Source organism: Corvus moneduloides, chromosome 11, assembly GCF_009650955.1.
Source record: "Corvus moneduloides isolate bCorMon1 chromosome 11, bCorMon1.pri, whole genome shotgun sequence".
NCBI lineage: Eukaryota > Metazoa > Chordata > Aves > Passeriformes > Corvidae > Corvus > Corvus moneduloides.
This window is the reverse complement of record NC_045486.1, coordinates 3457337-3477715: the sequence shown is the minus strand read 5'-3', so window position 1 is coordinate 3477715 and position 20379 is coordinate 3457337. Positions and strand designations below refer to the sequence as shown.

The window sequence follows — 20379 nt, the reverse complement described above, 5'->3', positions numbered from 1 at the left end:
CAAATTGTTATTCCTGCTTATTAACAAACAAGTGCTTAGAAAAAGAGAAAAGAAGGAAATAATCCCACTCCAGCAATTGCAATGTAAAAAATTGCTTTTGCAATTGCTATTAAATCCATTTTCCGTGTGTGTAACTAATGGTGGCTCCTGTCACCAGCAGGGATTCTTCCCATCAGGAGTCACCTCACATCCAAGGTATCAAGGTAAAACTGAGCCCAAACACTGTTGTCTTCTACAATTTCTGAACAGCAAACGTCGCTGTCATTAATCACAGATGGACACGTTCATCATTCTTGCAGGAGCCCCTGTGAGCACACTCAAGGGCAGATCCTGAGCTCTGCCATGAGCATTAATTTCAGGAGGCTTCAGGGAGCTTGTGCTGACGTGGGGTTCCCTCACACCTGACAGGTTCCTCTCCCAGGATGCATGCAGGGAGAAGAAAATTAAAAATGGAAGAAAAATTATCTGTTATTAACCTCCAGCCATCCTCAGTGGAGTGCTGAGGTGTAAAGCAGGGCTTTTCTGTCACTATGCCACGTTTTCTGTTCTTCTTTGTGGTATCTGAGGATCTCAAACCAACACCCCACCCTTCTAAACACCAGTTTTAATGATATTTGCATGCAGCCCACTTGCTAATCCTACCGAGTCTGAGGGCAAAGATTCAGGCAGTCATTACCAAGCATATGAAAATATTCAGCAAGCAAATTGCTTGACTGTTTGAGCACTTTAATCTCTCTTTGCAAGGGGAGATGTAGCCTGGAATACCTGAGCAGACACGAAAACCCCACTGTTGTTTTTAAAATGAGAGAGGATTATTTTTTAAAAAAGTAGCAAAGCAAGCCCACAAATTGTTTTGGCTTCAAATGTTTATATGGTTATGGTTTGTAGTTCACCAAACCCAACAGAAAATGTACATGTAACCTCAAAACCTTGCAGGATCACAATGATCTACAGTTACTTTGATCTTGGTTGAGGCTCCTAGATGGGGTTTAATAGAAATAATTGTTACAATATAATGATTAATTATAGTAATGATGTAATAGCTAAGGGCCTTTGCAGTTCTGTCTCATAATACTTTTATTACTCAGCCAGAGAAAAAGAAAAGAGATTAAATTAATGGGAGGCAGAAGCAGAACCGGGTGTTTTAATCAGGCTCAAACTTTCTGTTTCACTGGAAAATTGCTCCAACAGGGATGCAGAGCCCAAGGTGGTAACAGCAGCAGCTGCTGCTGGCCCTGGAGTGGGATGGATCCCCAGCCCTTGGGAAGATGTGAGGAGAATTTGAAACGCACTTGACAAACTGGGGACGTGGTGTGGGATAAAAAGGACGGGCTTCAGTAAGCACAAGTGCAGAGCAGTTCTCACCAGGCAGCACTAATTGGCTTCATCAGCACAGACTGGGAAATGCCTGGTTGGGTTCATCCAGAGAATCCACTGCGTGGCACGGGGAGCATCGCTGGGAAGTGTTAGTCTGGCAGAAAAGGCAAAAATCAGCCTGGAAAGTATAAAAAAAGTGGTGGTGTAAGAGACTGCTGAGAACTGAGAAGGCCTCACCTAAAGTAATCAGGTTTACATCATGCACTTGTTCAGGATAGGTCAGGAGAAGGCCACAGGGATGGTCACAGAGCTCAGAATTGTGGTATCTGAGGGGAAAAAATACAGATACCTTTAATTTAGGAAAAATTACATCTGGGGAATGCACAATGGCCTGCAGAGGAATGGAAGTTTCTCCACAAACTTCCCTGGGGGTGATGGAAGATGGGAGAGTTGAACTGCAGCAGGGCAGAAGCTGGTTAGATGTCCCAGATTTGTTCTACTCGTGGAAGAGGCTGAGGGGAACGTTTGGATCCTTAGTGGATGTTTTAGGTGGAGATTATCCTGCTCTGCTCCAGAAGGATGCAGGAGATGCCCATTTGAGATCACTTTCATTTCTGGATCTGTCAGTATTTCCCATAAAGACATAAATCAGTCAGAAGGAGAAAATTGATTACTCTTACCAGGAAGAATAAATGATGCAGGGAAATATTTGCCCTTCCAGATTAACTCTTTGATTATCCAACCCCTGGATTTTGGAGTTGCTAAAAAATACGTGTATATTTTGTTGTATTTTGTATACTTTAAGCGGTACAGCACCTCTGCCACGTGGAAAGAGGTTCCTCAGCCTTCCTGTGAAATTGCATTTCACACCTGGCAAAATCTCATTGCCTCTGACTTCACAGCCTCATCACTTCCTTGGAGCACCCACAGCAATTCCGTGCTGGGAAAGGAAAGCAGTGACACCAAATATCAGCTCACATTTCCGGAGTGTGGGCACAGGTGGAGATAGGAAGGGATATTCCAGGTGGTTTTTATTCAGCCTGTGCCTGCTGTCTCCAAAACAAGGAATATCCTGTCTCAGGTACTGAGTTTGTGGCAGATTTAGAGGAAAAATTCCAAATCAACCCTTTAATCAGGACTGCTAGAGACCTTTTCACCTCCATGCCTTTGACTCGTCTTTTTCTGATGAAACCGTGATATATATGAGAGAGAAGGAAAAAGATCTGCAAAACCAAAATGTTTGCAGAGTTTTTCCATGGAGCCAAATCCCAGGAAGCTGGACAGATGTGGTCATGTCACTGTGGGACGGGAGGTGGCACTGAGTGAGGATGGTGGTAGGAGAATCTCTGCTGTGTGAAGGAAATGGGATGATCTTATCATTTTAAATAAGCTTTAGTGGCTTGAATTTGACTTCAGTCTTTCTGTGTTGATTAAACCACTCCTGGGTTTTCTCCTGTGGGAATGCCGATCTGGGTGTGGCAGTGCATCCCACTCTAGGGGTGTCACTTTTAAATGTCTGTGTGAGTGTGAGCACTGATGTTTTGGTTGAGCATATCTCACTGATAACATCTGTTGCTGTGTTACCAGGCAACAGCTCTGTTAATCTTCAAAGCATTTTCTGAGCATTAACTAATGAATCCTCACGTTTTTCCCTACATTAGCTCACCTTTTCTAGTAAGGAAAGAGGCCCAGTGTGCTGTTCAGCACTTGCAGAAAAGGCAGTATCAGGTCTGGTGTTAAAATCTCTACCTTTGGTGCCTTTCAAGGGGAAATGATGAATTCAAGGCTGTGTTTCGGGTTGAGGCTGTCCACTGAAGGCTCAGGGACCTGCGTTCAGTCAGTAAATTAGGCATTTATGAGATAAATTCTCTTTTTCTCCCCTTCATCTCCCTTCCCTCATTATGGGTGTGTTTTCCCAACGAGGTTTGGGTACCTGATGCTCATGGGCTGCTCTGCAGAGGAGGTTTCCCAGAGCTGGAAGAGCACGGGGAGCGCAGCCGCACATGGCTGCTCCTCTACCACCACCCTGTGGGCACCCAAACCTCTCATCCCCAGCCATGAGAGAATGTTCTACCATTCCTAAACGTGTTACGGATCAGCCTCTGGTCTGGATACACGATGGAAAAACAGGAAATCGGGGTGATGGTGCAGTTCCTAGCACAGGGAGAGGGGTAGGTGGATCAGCCCTGTCCTGGAGCTCTGTCAGCTCCCGGGAAAGGCGGTGGGAGCCTCTTGCTCGTGCTTAGGGAGGAAGATTTGAGCTGGATGGGTATTTACACCTTGTTTGCCTTGCTGTAATAGTCTCGCCTCATTTGATAAACGTCAGTCACCTCTGAGGGTCCTTGTGGAGACACTGATCCTTTCCCTCCTTCCCAGCCTCTCACCTCCCGCGTGCATTCCTTTTCCACTTGGATAAACACTGCCCGTTCCTCCGCCTGCCGGACACTCAGCAGGCCTGAAGGGGACAGGATTGGTGTGTGCCGATCCTGAGTTTACCTTTCCCGGCATCGGGAATAGAAGGAATGCAGCTCAGCCGCGGGCTGGGCTGCGAGGAGCGGCTGGGAAGTGTTGGCTTCGTTTGCCATCTCCTGGAGGATCCCGGCTACAGCAGAGGCACACGCTGGGCTGCGACTGATCCCTGCCCTGTCCCTTTTCCCAGAGCCTCCCCAGTGGCTGAAGAAGCCCGAAGGTGGGGTCTACAGCGTGGGGACCAACCTGGTGCTGCTGTGCGAGGCCATCGGGAACCCCGAGCCCAGCATCCAGTGGAAGCTCAACGGGATGCCCATCGATGGTACGTGCAGGGGCCGGTGTGCTGCTCCAGGCCGTGTCCAGTGGGATGTGCCTGTGTGGCACCCGGTGGGAGGGGGCCCACAAGTCCTAACGCACTGGGTGATGCCTGCTTTGGCACCTCTTTAGATACGATTAATGTTTATTTACTTAAATAAAGTAATATTTAAGTGGCATCTAGAAGAGGGTGGGGTGAACGCTGCACGTGTGGAGCATGGGTACCTTTGAGGTGCTGCCTCTGCCTCTCCTGTAACTCTCCCATCTTCTGGGGATCTGGGACAGCTAGAGGGCTCCTTTGTGCTCCTGAGTAAGCCCAAGTGGCTGGAGAGCACTGGTGTAGCACTATTATTGTTATTATTATAATCTTAGAAAGTCTCTGTGGGGAATTTACTGGAATTTGGTGCTCTGGAGCACTTTCCTCAGGCCACGGGACTGCTGGCAAAGGCAGGGCCCTGGAACTCACCAGCTGTTGGGCAAGGTCTTGGTTTGATCCTCAAGATGTCCTTTCCTTTGGCTTCCAAGCAGTGAGGAGAGCCTGGGAACGCCCCAGTCACAGTGTTCCTCCAGCTCCTGACACAATCTGGTGTTTTCCAGGCAGGACTTTCCGAGGGAGAATCTCCACCAGGGAGATCAGCCTGACCAACCTGCAGCTGCAGGACAGCGCTGTGTTCCAGTGTGAGGCCTCCAACAAGCATGGCACCATCCTGGCCAGTGCCAACGTCAACATCCTCAGTGAGTCTCCCAGGCTGTCCCCTCCCAGAGATCACATCCAACACCTCCAGGCTGAATCCTCTGAGCAGCCTGGGGCTTGTCACCATCTCATGGTTCCTTTGGACTGGCCCCAGATTTTAAGAAATATTGTCCAAATTTATGCAGCAAGTTTTACCATGGGCAGTGTTATGTGCTTAGCACAGGCACTCCTGAGCTTTGATATACTTTAAAAACATGGTTGTGGTTGGGCTCAAAAACCTGAATTCAAACATAGTGGAACCACTGGGGATTGTATTGTGACCACACCTCTGGTTTTGAATTATTAAGTGTAGTTTTAATCTTTGATTTCAGTTGTGATGCTCAGTCTGTTCTTTGAAGAAAGAGAGTGAGGGGAATTTATTTAATAAAAAAACATCTCCGGAGGCAGCGGAACTGAGTCTATTTTCTCTCCTGGATGTTTCGATTTCTGACATGTCCAGCAGTAAATCCCTCTTACCTCTGTCAGTGAAGCTTACGAGAGCTCGGTTGCTCAGTGCAACTCTTCCAAACAGCTGTGAAATTCTCATTAAACCCCTCAGCCTTTCATCCTTGCTGGAAGAGGGGATGATGCAGGGCTGATATTTACATTCCCAGTTCTGAAATGCAGTGTGCTCACCTTGCATTCCCTCCTGCAGATATTGCCCCCCTGATACTGACCTCAGATGGGGAAAACTACGCCACAGTCGTGGGTTACAGCGCCTTCCTGCACTGTGACATCTTTGCTTCACCTGCAGCAGATATCAGATGGTGAGATACTGGGAACTGGGGTTTTTTCCATGTGAAACAAGTTCCTACAGGCTCACACAAGTTTGAAAAGTCTGCTGGTTATTATTTTGTGGAGTTAAGAATAGAAGTCTGTAACAGAACCGTATATAATGTAAGTTTTCTGTGTTTAAATGCACTTTTAAGAATTCTGAAGAACTGGTTTGTAAGAAAAGAGTTCCTGGAAGTCCCCAATACCTGCATGAGACAAGTGCCAGGCTATAAATTAAGCAAAGCCATGCCGTTTATAGCCAGATCCTGCTGCAGCTTCATCAGTTTAATGCTGGCAACTCTTCAAGTTTGGACCTATTATTGAGGTGGAAACACAGTGACTTACAGAACTCATTTACCTGGACATGCTTCCATAGGGTTGGAAATCACAGGGTTGTCATAGCAGGTGACAGGTGCAATAAAATTGCAGGTGGCAGCTGTAGATTAAAGAGTATTTTAGAGACCTTTTTAGACACTGTGGGTTTGGTGTGCAGGACTCTTAAGTCCCTTTATGATTTGCTGCACGTGGATAAAGTGTCTCACTAATCCTGACTTTAATTGCTCATTGGCAAAGCCGAGTCCCAAAATTCCCCTGCAATAACCCCTAGTCCTGAAACAACACTTCCTGAAGTAACCCAGACCTGTTTTTCTCATCTTTAGGACGAAGGATGACAGCATAGAGCCCCTTTCAGCATTCCGCTATGAGTTAAACAAGAACGGCACACTGGAGATCAGGGACACAAAGAAGGAGGATTCGGGATCCTACGCCTGCTGGGCTGCAAATTCTGTGGGGAAAAGAGCAATCACTGCTAATCTGGATATAAGGGGTGAGGTCTCGCTTGAGAACAGAAAAATAATTCACAACTGCTAAGGTTTGATGTCTGCAATTCTTCGGGAAATATGTAACAAGTAAATATTCGGTCCAGGGTGCAGATTTATTCTGTAAATTTAGGAATTCTCTGGATATTGCAACCTGAAATTGTGACAGGTCACATATGTATGTAGCCTTTAAAATAGTCCCAAATTTACAGCTGGATTTCTCCATGCTTACACATGGTGCTCACTTTCTTCTGGATGCTTGCAGAAGCTGCACAAGCCACCAAAAATGTGCAATTTGCACATCCATCAATTCCATTAGCTTGAAAGGATTGTCTCTCCTTTTTGCCACTGGCCCTGTTACACTGACCCTTGGGAGCCCTCCCTGTGCTCCTGGGCTTGGTGAGGTCCTTGTTGATCCAGATGTGCTCCTGCTTCTCCCTCAGCTGTGAGATTCTCCCTTCCCTAAAACTCCTTCCCATCTGTTGATCAGAAGGCATATCCCAGACTGGATTAATTCCCAGAGTGGATACCAAGCACGTTGCAGGATAAGTTGGGGGTGCTGCTGTTTTAAGGATTTTGCCCTGGGCTTTTTTGCCTGTTTGCTGATAAATATTTGTAAACAGAGCAAAAAAAAATTCCTCAGATGTGTTTACTTCTAAATTTTAGCTCCATCCCTTGCGCTGCAGCTCTGTTTGAAGGGATTTCTGTGCTTGGTTGGCAGGAGGGGTTTTCCCTGGAGGGTGTGATGGAAGTGGGCAGCTCCTGTTGAGCACGCAGGTGGCACTTAGTGGGTTTTCTACAAATTTACTTAGGATTTAGGGCTTGCCAATAAAACAGCCCCTTAAATACTCAATTAGCAAAGTCCTCTAAAGTGCTCTCTGATGTAGGTTTGCTGTGACAAACTTGAGGAAAAATCCCACTCTTTGTGTTCCATTTCCACCCACTCCCTTGGCTTTGTGAATTTTACAGTGATAATAAACATGAAAATGTACAATGAAATTCTCACAGAGCAACATTTCACTGCAGAAATAAATTTAGCTTAGTGCTTTCTTCTTACTTATTCATCTGTTTCTGCATTCACATTACAGTCAATTAAAAGAACAAACTTGATTGCAATAATTTTTTCTCACTTGACTTTAATAAGCTTGTAATTTTTCTTGGATCATTACCAAAGCTTATTTCAAATGGCAGTTAGACATAAAAATCATATTCAAGCCTTTTTTTTCTATCATCCATTTAATGACAGGCTGCTAACAAGGATTTTCACCTGTAACTTTTTTTTTGGTGGATTTTTTTTTTTCTGGAGCCCTTTGCTTTGGAGCGAACTGAAAAATGTTTCAAGATACAAAATATTTCAAGATCAAAAAATGTTTCAAGATAAAAAAATTAAATCCTGGCAAATATCTATTTCAAACCCCACCATCCTTCACTTCAAATGTTTGTATATATAACAAAAAAAAAAAAAAAAAAAAGACATGGTTGTTGCTCCTGAGGTTGATTTGAATAGATGAAGTGCTTGGTGAAAATTTGATGTAATAGTCCCTCTCTCTCCTAATCAAAGTGTTTTTCTGTGATCAATCAGACGCTACAAAACTTGTTGTTACTCCGAAGAACCCCCGAGTGCTGAAATCACATTCAATTCTATTGAAATGCCAGGCTGAGTACGATTCCCACTTGAAACACAGTTTTAAATTATCCTGGAGGAAGGATGGAGATGAGCTGCCAGTCAACAGCACGGAGGGTGGCAGGTGAGTGGGGAAGGAACAAGGCTGTTCTTGATCTCAGCTGAATAATCTGGTGTGGTGCTGGAGCAGGAGTTTCATTAAACATGAGCCTTAATAGCTTGAAATGCAAATTTATGTCTGCAAAGAATTCTTCATGCGATGTGCCAAGAGATCTGCATTTTATACACAGCTAAATATAAATGCAGCGCTGTGAGATTTGAGCCAAGTGGTTTTGGGGTTTATTAACTCTCTCACCATCACAGCAGCACAGAAAGTTATATATTAATAAATATATATAATACATATATATATTTTATATATAGCGTAAATTTTGGCCCAACCCAAAAACACAGCCCTCACCCCAGTGCAGGTTGTTTCTCCACTTCAGTGGAACCAGCATTTTCCTACAGTTTGCAGTTATTTGGTCGAAAAAAAAGTCTTTGCAATGTTGAAGTGATGAAAAACAGCTTTCAGGGATTCTGCAATGAATTTTTCCTACACGTGAGCTTAGGATTTGCCAGGTCCAGGCTGAATTTTGCCCTGTTTTTGGGTTTCCATTGACCTCCAGAGTTCCATTGGCCTCAAGGGGTTGGAGCTCAGCCTTTACTCCATAGGAGGGGTCCCACAGGGGGCAGTCAGATGTCTTTATTAATTACCACAGGAGAGAGATGGCTTCCTAAATACTGCAGTGCTGGAGAGGCTGAAAATCCCGCGGAGCCCTGGTAGAGAGGGCAGGCAGTGCCATGGAAATGCCGTGTCTGCCCCAGAGTCCATGTCCTTGGATTCATGGCAGCTTCCCTGGTGCTTTGTACATGACACAAGTGCCTTGGGAATGCTCAGTTGCCCTCAACCTTTTAAAAAATTCCATCATAAACCCCATATATTTATCTCATTAATGACGTGCCAATATCCTATGTCCCAGACGCTCATGCAGTGCATCTCCATGTGGTTCTTTTCAGAGCAGGATTGACAGGCCAGTCTCCAGCCACAGAGGCTAAATTGCCACAAAACACAAATAATAGTCCTCAGCACAGTGTAGAGCAGAGCCACAATTACATTTTAATGTAACAGGCCCAGTGTTATTTTATTTAATGAAAATGTCCTGTGCCAAGTTCTTTCACAAACGGTTTTTTTGGAGAACAACGTCTGTGTGCCATATTCATCTTAGAAATTCTTCTCATCCTTATTAACTTTTTTTTTTGGCCCTGCAGGATAGTCCTGGACAAGGATACCCTGTTCATATCCAGCGTTCTCCTGGAGGATCAGGGAGTTTACATGTGTGTGGCCAGCACTGCCCTGGACACTGCCAAGGCCGAGGCGCAGCTCATCGTTCTGGGTAAGGTCGATTTTCCCACTGTGGAAACAGCTCCTTGCAGGAGGAATTGCCACTGCAGCACTTCTGCTTCTTTGCTTCTTTTCACAGAGCCTCAATAACCCAATTTCACAGAGCCTCTCACTCCTTAACCTCAGCTGTGCTGTCCCTTATCTCCAGGAATGGCGATGCTGACACAAACTCAATTTATTTTCATCTTTGTTGCAGTAAGATGAGGCAGTATTTTTGCCTCAGTTCAGTGGCTACAGGAGTTGCCCAGGCTGGAAGGTTTAAGAGCATATTAAGAATGGCTCTGCTGCTGCTTTGAAGTCTTTGGTCAATCCTTCACCCCACTTTGCTGGAGGTTTGCACAAGAATTGGACAATTTTTTGAAGGCCATCAGGCCAATGTTTGAATGTGCAGCTCCTCAGAAGATCAGTGAGAGTTAAGCACCTGAAAGGATTCATTATCTCTGTGAACCTGAGCATAAATGATTGTCCAGGGCCAAAGAGCAGAGAAGAACCTTGACCCGCCGTGGTCTGAAGCTTGGCCTTGCATGAGCATCCTCAACCTGCATCCCTCCCTGAAGGACCACTTGGAATTAAGAGGGTGAACTTGTGGAGTGCTGTGCACCCATGGCACCCAAGGGCAGCAGCCAACAGCCAAAATTTTGCTTTGTGGTCACAGTTTTGGCCAGCCTGGTCTGGTGGAAGGTGTCCCTGCCCATGTCAGGGGCCTGGAATTAGATAATCTTCAAGGTTCCTTCCATCCCAAACCATTCTGTGATTTTGTGATTCTCTGACAGCTTTGCGTCATTTTAATTACATTTAATTTTGCTTCATTTTACGTTTTTATTTATTGCTGGCAGTGACTGCAGCAAGGAGTAAGTCAATCTGCCCTTCAAGATGTTTTTCCACTTTAAAGGAGTGATATTTTTCAGTAAATAGTAAATTAGGAAGATGCCGTGCGCATTATTTATGGTGCTGTGTCCTTCAGTGCTGTATAATTCAAAATGTTTGTAGACTCTTTGTTGCTTCACTTATGAAAATTTCATAAAGCACTTTATTCCTTTTAAAAAGGTGGTTTGCAGAAGAAGAAAAACAGTTTTGTGCTCTTTTCCCTTGTTTATTGTATGTGAGAAAGGTCTGGGTGAATTAATAACATCTGTTATTTTCCAAGTGAAAAATTCAGGTTTTGGCAATCAAGGACTTGTGGGATGACTGAAGAACTAAATATGGTACAGATGGAGACATCAGAATAGGGGCAACTAAGAGTAAAATAAATATTCTGTTAGAATAATTCTAAGTATTTGTTGTGTGTTTAATGAACAGGTAGAGGGCTGAGTATCTGTAAGATGCACCATCACCATCTTTAAATTAATATCTTTAATGTTAACCAGCTATGCTCTGAGGATAGAACAGCAAAATGCCTGTAGATTAAACTATGCTTTCCTGATTTTCCCCAGGTACCAGAGAAATTGGGAAAGAAATGCAAAGAAAAGGAAAAAAAAATTCCAAATACAAACTTTTTGACTTCTTGATGTACCCTGAGATGAAAACTCAGTATTGTAATTTAAAAAAACCAGTACAAACACAGTGAATTTGTTTCACAGTGACAAGGATGGTCTTGGTGGTGGAAATCACTGGTTTTTCTGTACGAAATGACATGGTCAGCCAAAAGTTTAGTTGGGGCAGCATTAGTTGAGCTGGCAGGGAGTGAATTTCCCAGTTTCCCATTAATGTAGATCCCCATGGCTGGGATAATGAATGTTCTCCTTTCACTCACACCCTCAAAGGCCAAGCTCAATAACTTCCAGAGCTGAGTCACCTTCTCCCACTCTGGTTTGTCCCAGGGTAAATCCCAGTGATGCTGACACAACGTCCTGCTCAGAGCAGTGTCGATACCATTAATGATTAAATAGATCCTGGGGCTGATCTGGAAAGAAGAATCTCTTGCTGCAAGCACAGCAGTGAGGGTAGAGGGAGATAAATCAGAGAAGGATGCTGTGTTTACAAGGGAAAAATCAGCACCAGAAGATTCAGCCTGGCTTTCTGTAAGAAAATGGATCTTTCAAAGCAATTCCCACTTTCCTCAGTCTGTCCATTTTGAAATCAGCAGGTGTTTCACCACTGTCTTCACTGACTGTGCTCTTCTAACCCTCTGGAAAATTACAGGACAAACAGAAACACCTTGCTGTTCTCCTGACACTTCTTTATTTCTCAGATGTTCCTGACCCACCAGAAGACCTCCAGCTCTCGGAAAACCAAAACCGGAGCGTTCGACTCTCCTGGAAAGCTGGGGCCAGCCACAACAGCCCTGTTAATGGTAGGAAGGGGTTTTCAGCATAATTTTTGGTGCTGTTCAGAACTGTGGCACATCCTGGTTGTCACAGGACACAAACCCTGCTGATGGCCAGGTTTAATCACTTTATATGACAGTTCATTTGTTGTAAGTTCATTTCCACCCACGCTGTTCACACTAAGTTGGTTTTTTATCTTTTTTCCTTTGTTTTTTGTCTCTTTTCCTGCCCAGAATCAATTATAGAGTTTGAAGAGAACCACTGGGAGCCGGGGAGGTGGCAGGAGCTCAGCAGAGTGCCAGGGGATGACACCACGGCCCTGCTGTCCCTGGCCCCGTATGTGAATTACCAGTTCCGTGTGGTGTCCGTGAACGCCGTGGGCAGGAGCCAGCCCAGCAAACCATCCCTGCGTTATGCAACCCCTCCAGCTGGTAAACCTGGCTCTGGTTTCCCAAATATTAGTATTTTCAGTGTTTTTTGAGGAATATCTGTGCCCTCCCGTGCTCCAGAGGGCGTGAAGATATCAGGGTCGCTTGAACTGCTCAGTGGCAACCTCAGGGATTATTAAAAGTAGGAATTACCCCCAGCTGGTTCAGTGGACTGGAATAACCCTCAGCAATTCTGGTGAGGCAGGTGGCCATTTAAATTGACTGTATTGACTAAAGCAGTGCATTTTCAGAGAGATAATATCAGCTGGAGGATGTCTTGTGACAAGCCATGTTCTGATATTATAGATATTAATGAGATGGGAACCTTGCTGGGATGAATTCTTCAGCAACTGGTAAAAAAGAGCAGTCCACAGTTGCACATCAAATGTCCAAGTGTTGTTTTGAGTATTTGATGTGCACTTAAAACAAATCTAAATTTTAATCACCGAACTTGGTGTGCTGCATAAAATTCCTGAGGATGCCAAAAGGAGGAGTCCACACTTCTGGGTTTTCCTACAGCTCCAGCACCCCACTCTGCTGATTTTCCACCCTTTGCAGCCCTCCATGGACAAGCAGTCCCTGGAGAAGGGCTGGGTTTACAGGGAGCCTTTCAAGAGCACTGAGCTTGTCAAAAATCTTCATTTACAGAGCATTCACTGGGGCAGAAAACGTCTTCCTGAAAGTCATTTTAGAGGCCAACTGCTCAGCACAGCCTTTGCATTCCTTGGCATTTTTTCTCTTTTTTCCCCCATTTACTCCAATTCCAGGTCCTTCAGCTTTTCAGCTGTGTGTGTCCCTCTAATGATGCACCTTCTGTTTGCTACCCCCACAGGGAGAAAAATCTCTCCCTCCTAATCCCCCTACATCTGGTGCTCTCAAATCCAAAAGTCACAGTTCCATGTTAGCTGGTGGCTCCAACCAACAGGGGCAGTTAGGAATCCAAACTGCATAAACGCCGTGTTTGGGTCCCATCAGCTTTGCTGATCCAAGTAATTCATCTCATGAATGCTTTTTGTTTAAGTGCCTGTCACTAATAGGGGAATTTCACATCCTTTTTGGCACTTAAATGCTAAGTGCCAATAAATGGGATGTGCAAACTAACCCTGTCACCTGTGTGGTTTCAGCTCCAGATAAAAACCCAGAGAACATCCGAGTCGAAGCTTCCGAGCCCAATGAGATGGTGATGAAATGGGAGGTAAGGCACAATTAGCAAATCCTATAGGAACGACCCTTTACTCTTCTGAAAGGGGAATTTGACTTAAATGCATTCTGGATTTTCAGTATCATTTTCGGTTTCAGAAGACTGTTTCTTATGTCTGACATCACAGGTTATGTAAAAAAATATGGAAGTCCTGTAAAGCATAGTGAGAATATCCCAAAATTTGCTCTTCCCTGCTTCTTGTATGCAAGAAACTGCTTCAAGTAATTGTGGTCTTACCCTGCTCTGCAATTAAAATTACTAGCCAGGCCCAGGGAGGGGAGGGGTGGCTCATGGCTTCTGCCCTTCCAGCCTGGAAGTTTAAAAACACCACAGATCCCTTGTCCAAGAGAATGTGAGTTTGAATTTTTACACCAGGAACTAAAGGAATGTGGATAAACCTCCAAAGCCTGTGATGTGCATCAAAGGAATTATGTGGAAGTCTTGAGTATGGTTTCCAGACTTTGAATTTCCTGCGTTTTAAGCCTCGAGCTTCTGTGCCAGCAGTTGAATTATGTATTCCTTCATTTAGCACAAATATCCACAACTGTGGAAGGAAGCAGGTTTTTGTTGAGGCTGGAATTGCGCACAATTTGCATGAGATTTACTCCTCAATCTGCTGCTCCCAGCAAAGAACAACAAATGTTTCCCCAGTGCGGACTCATGGTTTGGGGTATAATTGCATCCAAAAGGAGATGGCCCTCAAGATCCATGGAGCTGGATTTGAGTGGGATTTCTAGCCCAAGGTCAGAGAAGACAGTCCTGCCTCTCAGAAAAGGTTGGAGTCAATGACCTTGGGAGTCTTTTCCAACTTCAGTGAATCAATGAAATGCAGAGTTTTAGTACCCAGTACAGTTACTGGGAAATACTGGGATGGCCAACACATCTTTGAGCACCAGGAAGTTCATAATCACGGCTTAGACAGGGCAAAAGTGGAAGTGAAAGCTGAGCCTGAAAGGAGAGAATGGGATGGGAAGGCTTTGTTGAATCTTGTTGTATCATTAAAATGTTGTTAAACAGGATATTCATTTATTTCTGGCATTTCCTGTGTGCTTTTCAGAGGAACTGCTGGGCACTGCACATGCTATTTCTGACAGACAAAGGCTGCAGAATGATGTTAATCTGCCTATTTTGGATTAAGAGACCAGCTGAGCTTTAGTGACTGGATTTCCAGCCAAGGATTTGCAGCATTAATGGAGATCAAAATAAGAGTCAAGCAGTTCTACAATTTAACTCTATATGAGAAATCATTTTTTAGGAGGAATTTTTTACTTCTCCAGCTTCTCTTGCAAATCCCATTCCCTGGGATCTGTGCCACGGAGGTGGTGCCTGTGAGAAAGCTGCCCAGTTCCAATTCCTTTGCCACAGACATCCCAAAGGTCCTCAGAGCAGAGCAGATCAGGGGAATTTTTGCAGATCCCCCAAATTTAGGTTTTCCCATGCATGAGGAGCATCAATGGGGCATCACTTTCTGCTGGTGTTTGAAGCTGTTTCCTGTCAGACCTCTTGGATACAAACCAGCTATTATATATTTCATATTTACATATATTTAACCATTATTAAAAGCAGACTATATGATGGGGAAACACCCACAGCTGTTTCAGTGGACTGAAATAAACCCTCAGCTTTTTTGGTAGGGTAGGTGATTATTTAATTTTATTTATTAATGTAGCGCATTTTCAGAGAAATAAACTCAACTTGAGGATGTTTCATGAAAAGCTATTGCTATACATCTCCTAATATTTTATAAATTCATGTTAATTAGCTGGAAGCCCTGCTGGGATGAATTCTCCAGCTGATTGGTAAAAGCAGAGTGGTTTACCAGCAGTTGCATATTAAATGTCCAGGCATAATTTCAAGCATTTGGTGTGTAGTTAGAACAAACCTAAATTTTAATGACCCACCTTGCTGTGCTACATAAAATTCTAAGATAAAATGCAAATTTTATCTCTGCTAAAAGGCACACACATGGCCTTATGCCAAACCATGCAATTTAGTTGTGCTGAAGGCGTGTGGTTTTACATCACACAGGAAAACCTGTGGCAAAACAAAACCTGATGTGTGTAGGATGCAGAAATATGGCTCCTAGCAATTAACCTGGATTTTAATCCAAGCCTTTCACCCTCCTTTCTCTTGAAGTCATGATGTTGTTATTCCAGTCATGTTCAAATTAAAATGACAGCAAAAAGTCAAAGCTTGGGGTTTTTTGCCCCTTTTGCCTCCCAGTGTTCTAACACACATTCCAGAATTATCCCCCCCCCCTTCAGCTGCTGTTCTGTGATTACAGCAAAGGCAGAAAAGATCTTTTTTAACTTTTCCCAGCCGCTGAAGCCCATGGAGAGGAACGGGCCAGGGCTGGAGTACAAAGTCAGCTGGAGGCAGCGGGGCGTCGAGACCGACTGGAACGAGGAGCTGGTGAAGAAACACTCCCTGAGCGTGAGGAACGTCCCCACCTTCGTGCCCTATGAGATCAAAGTCCAGGCAGTGAATAATTTAGGATCTGGCCCAGAACCAAACATCACCATTGGATATTCAGGAGAGGATGGTGAGTGGCAGGAATTTTCCTGTAAAATGGGGGTTTCTTGTGCTGCAGAACTCTCAGGTGGGGAGTGATGGATTAGGCAGCCCAAAGCTGCTGGAATGCCAGTGCTCAGCTTGAGGGGCTCCATGAGGCATGGACATGACCCGTGCTGGGTGCCTGGATGCCAGCCTGCTGGAGCGTGAGGGGTTTTTTTGGAAAGGTCACTTGTGCTCTCATTAATCTCAGTTGTTGGCTTAGTCTGGGTACTTGTTTGAAGGCCACAGTCCATGAGAAGTCTCTGAAGTGTAGCAGTCGTGTCGTACTTGGTGGGAAAAAAAATCTTTGTGTTCTCTGAGGCTTGACCCAACAGTTCAGCACTGTCAGAAGTTAAATATTCTGACAATTAGAGACAAACTCGCAGGCACTGGGTGTTTAAGTGAATTCACAGACAGTGCCACATTCCTGTGTGTGCTGGTGTTACCTTGTCCATGAGTCTTTGCAGAACGTGTTGTCTTCTCCAGCCCGGGTTTCTGTCCCACGGCTTTCCAGGGCTCCCAGCTGGAGTTTCAGTGCTGGAAATGGACTCAGTGGGTCAGACAGGAGAATGCCCACTGCCCACCCAGAGGTGGGAACAGGAAGGTTTGCTGGTGCAGAAGAGCTGGTGAATAGTGAGAACAAGAAGAAAGAAACTCCACAGCATGTTTATTTTCTTTGTATGTGATGAGTCTAATTTTGTATCTACCAGTGGAAAATCTTCCTTGCAATTCAGTTGTCAGTGGATCAAGGCCTCCTTTTTTTCAGGCACTGTAATAACTCTCTGTGTTATGCAGTGATTAAAATCCTACTATTTAATGAGCTGAGTTGTAAAATGAAATTGATTATAAAGAAAACCTTTATGATTGCCTTCTTGAGTGCTGTGTTAATCATTTTTTTATTCTTCTCACTGCTGTAAGCATTGCTTGAAACAGGAAATCATTAATACTGGTAGAGAAATTCATGTGTCCCAGTGCACATGTATCCCAACCCTCAGCAGAAAACCCTGCAATGGAAAAATAATGTTTATTGGCCCATTCCACCCACTGGATGCAGGTGGAATGGCTTTTTGCTTGCCTGCAGTGAGACTGCGTGAAGTGGCACAGCTGGAGCTGGCAAGCCAAGCCCTGGAGCTGTGAACAGCGTGAATCCGGGCTCTTGGAAGAGTCTTTAACACCTGGGACTTTTGTTTTTACAGTTCCAGATGCTGCTCCTTCGGGCGTGTCGGTGGAGGTTGTGAACAGCACCCTGGTCAAAGTCTTCTGGTTTGGGATACCAAGGGACAGAGTTCGTGGGCACTTAAGAGGCTACAAGGTTACAAATTTCTCTATAAATATTTGTATATAGTTGAATAAAGTATTACATGAGTCCCAGATTGCAATCTCTCAATTTTGGGAAGGTGAGAGAGATCATGATCATGCTCAGCCCCATACAACATAATTTGTTACAGAAATCCCAATCTCCACGCAGGTCAGCTGGTGGAAAACAAAAAGCATGCTGGATGGGAAGAGGCATCACCCCGAGAAACACTTCCTAACGTTTGTAGGAGACAGGAACTATGGGATGATTCCTGGCCTGGAGCCCTTCAGTGAATTCCGCTTGACAGTTTTGGCTTTCAACTCCAGAGGAGATGGCCCCGAGAGCTCCCCCGTGGTGTTTGAAACTCCAGAAGGAGGTAAGACAAGAGGAAAATATGGGATGGAGGGACATAAATTGAAATTGTCCTTGTGACAAGGTGAGTTGATTCCTTATTTAAGGTGATTGTAAAAACTCCGCTATTCACAGAACCCTTCACTTGAAAGGGAAGCTGTGGGTGTTGAGCTAAATTGTATCCTCATTTAACAAGAATTTGTAGGGACAGACCTGTTCACTCCTCTGAAAGCTCATCCCTGTGTCTTGCAGTCCCTGAACAACCACGTTTTCTCAGGATCCTGAACTTTGACCAGGACTCGGTCACTCTGTCCTGGGGACTTCCCAAGAAAGCCAATGGCCATCTCACTGGCTACATTCTGCAGTACCAGATAAGTATGTGCCTTGTTTGCTTTGAGTCTAGAACTGAGGCAGGAGCAGTTAAGGAAAACTCGCTGGTGTGATGTGCACAGAGGCTGCCAGAGGGCAGGCTGCTGCCAGCTCCCAGAGCTGAAAGTTTTCCATGCACTTCTCCCAGGGAAGCTCCCGTTGCTGCCATTCCCTGTCCCACATTTATGGGCTGATTCAATTATTTCATCTTGGCAAATTATACCTAATGCAGTGGTTAAAAAGACCCATAAATCGTAGGTGCATTTTACTGAGGTGAAACTCATTTAATACAAAGTGAATTGTGATGAGAGCACTCTGTGAAGCCACATTAATATAGATCTGCACATTATGTCAGGGAGCTTCTCTCCCCCTAAGGTGCCTCAGCAGAAACGCAAAGAACTACCTGAGTCATGGTGTTGAGTAATCCCACTGAAAACAAGCAAGTACCAGGGGATTTCTTTCTTTCTTGCCTAGGAAAGAAATGAGAAACAAAGACAATGTCAGGCAAGACCCAGGAGTTGGCCCAGACTGCCACACCAGTTGTGTGGTATGGTGATAATTCAATGTATTTTTTATGTTCTTCGAGGGTGGAAAAGGATGAGTCAGTGCCCTTTTTATAAAAAAAAAACCCACCCATGTACTTTTCACTTCTCTCTGCTGATAGCAGAACTGCTCAGCTGCCTTTGCCAACAGGGGCTGGAGTCTGGGTCTTCCCTTTGGTTTTGCTGATTACAGGCAAATAGAGTGGATCTATTTACAGAATCACAGACTAGTTCTGGTTGGAAAGGGACCACCGAGGGTCATCTGGGTCATCCCACGGCACAGGAGTGTGTCCAGGTGGCTCTGGAATATCCCCGGTGAGGGAAAAAGTCCACAATCTCCCCGGGCAGCCTGTTCCAGTGCTCGGTCATTACACAGGGAAGTTCTCCCTGATGTCCAGGTGGAACTTCCTGGGCATCAGTTTCTGCCCTTTGCTGGGCACCACCAAGCAGAGCCTGGTCCATCTTCTGACCCCTCCCTTCAGATACTTCTGTATATTTATAAGATTCTCCCTCAATTTTTTCACAACCCCTCCTTCAGCTGCCAGCTCTGAGGAGCCAGAGCAGCTCACAGCACACCAACCACCTTCTAAGTTGCTGGTAAAAGTTTGCAGATGTTTGGAAGCGAAGCAAGGAGCAATTCATAGATATTTAATGATCTAGGAGACAGTCGTTGTTACCTCCCACTCAGGCTGTGCATACATGCAATCAGAGAGCTTTTCAAGAGCAGTAATAGCTCACCAGCCGCCGCGAGATGCACATGGAGGACGTAAATCCCGTTTTAACACCGGCAGGAAGGGCAGATACACTCATCCAGCCTCCCTCCTTCCCCCTCCCTGCGGAGTGCTCCCTCCTGGCGGTGCTCAGGACACGTTTCCTGGCTCTGACCGAGGTGCTCTTCCCTTGCAGTCAATGAGACGCACGAGGTGGGCCCCGTGAGCGACGTGAGCATCACCAACCGCTCGACGCTGAGCTGGCGGCTGGCGGGGCTCAGCCCCAGCACCAAGTACAAGTTCTACGCCAAGGCCTGCACGGCCAAGGGCTGCGGGAAGGCGGCCACCGAGGAGGGGCTGACGCTGGCCCAAGGAGGTAAGTTCACACAGTCTGCTTTGGTGTGGAGGAGCTCCACCCATTGTGGACAAACCTAGCGGGAATAATCCAGGCTTGGCGTTTCCTTTGTAGTTAGGGGGGATGGATTTGTTTTCCTTGCCTTGAGAGCAGTCAATGGGACTTTTTAATGTGGCCGTGGTGTTTTTCAGGAAGGCAGAGCTCGTCTGTTTCCTTTTGCTGTGCAATCCTATTTCTGTTCCCACCCACCAACTCCTTAAGCCATGCTGGAATAAGTGAGCTGCTTTCAGGCATGAACAGAAAATTGAAGATACAGCTAATCTGTTCTCAGTAATATTATAAAAACAAATTCTGCCCATGCATGAAGATGGGGGACTGCCAGCAGCATCAGGGTCAGCCGTTTGACATGGAAAATCCAGATAACCATAAAGTTGACTGCATTTGCTCCATTATTTATGATTATTTTATCAGAGACCAGGAGTGAACATTTGTGTGCCACTTACACCCTGTGCTGAAACACTGATGTTCAATGATTTAAAGGAAAATCCCAAGCACTCCATGATGGCTCATCTTTCAGCTGAAATGAAATAAAATGTACTGTGCTCAGCAAGTCTGAGAACTCCACAATACCGAGGAGCAGCTCCTTGGTATCAATCAGAAACCATTGCTGTGCACTTACCCCAGGGAAGGAGAAGAGAATGTGATAAGCAAAAGTGTCTTGGCCACATCATTTTTAGCAAAGATAACAGTCTGCAGCAATGTTGATGTAAAATAGAAAAATGGTCCATGCGCTGTTGGACTTCTAAGTTGCA

At 45.1% G+C, this 20379-nt stretch overlaps 1 protein-coding gene across 12 annotated transcripts in view; it reads left to right on the top strand.

Moving 5' to 3' along the window:
• Positions 1–20379, top strand: part of CHL1 (cell adhesion molecule L1 like) — a 131756-nt gene that overhangs the window by 97981 nt on the left and 13396 nt on the right. For all 12 annotated transcript variants that reach the window (XM_032120390.1, XM_032120384.1, XM_032120392.1 and 9 more), the window contains 14 exons: positions 3977–4108; positions 4699–4836; positions 5490–5601; positions 6268–6434; positions 8009–8174; positions 9362–9486; positions 11686–11787; positions 11995–12192; positions 13314–13384; positions 15710–15932; positions 17140–17255; positions 17412–17616; positions 17844–17966; positions 19409–19588. In XM_032120390.1, the coding sequence (XP_031976281.1) occupies positions 3977–4108; positions 4699–4836; positions 5490–5601; positions 6268–6434; positions 8009–8174; positions 9362–9486; positions 11686–11787; positions 11995–12192; positions 13314–13384; positions 15710–15932; positions 17140–17255; positions 17412–17616; positions 17844–17966; positions 19409–19588 (2058 nt within the window). The remainder of the gene's footprint in view (positions 1–3976; positions 4109–4698; positions 4837–5489; positions 5602–6267; positions 6435–8008; positions 8175–9361; positions 9487–11685; positions 11788–11994; positions 12193–13313; positions 13385–15709; positions 15933–17139; positions 17256–17411; positions 17617–17843; positions 17967–19408; positions 19589–20379) is intronic.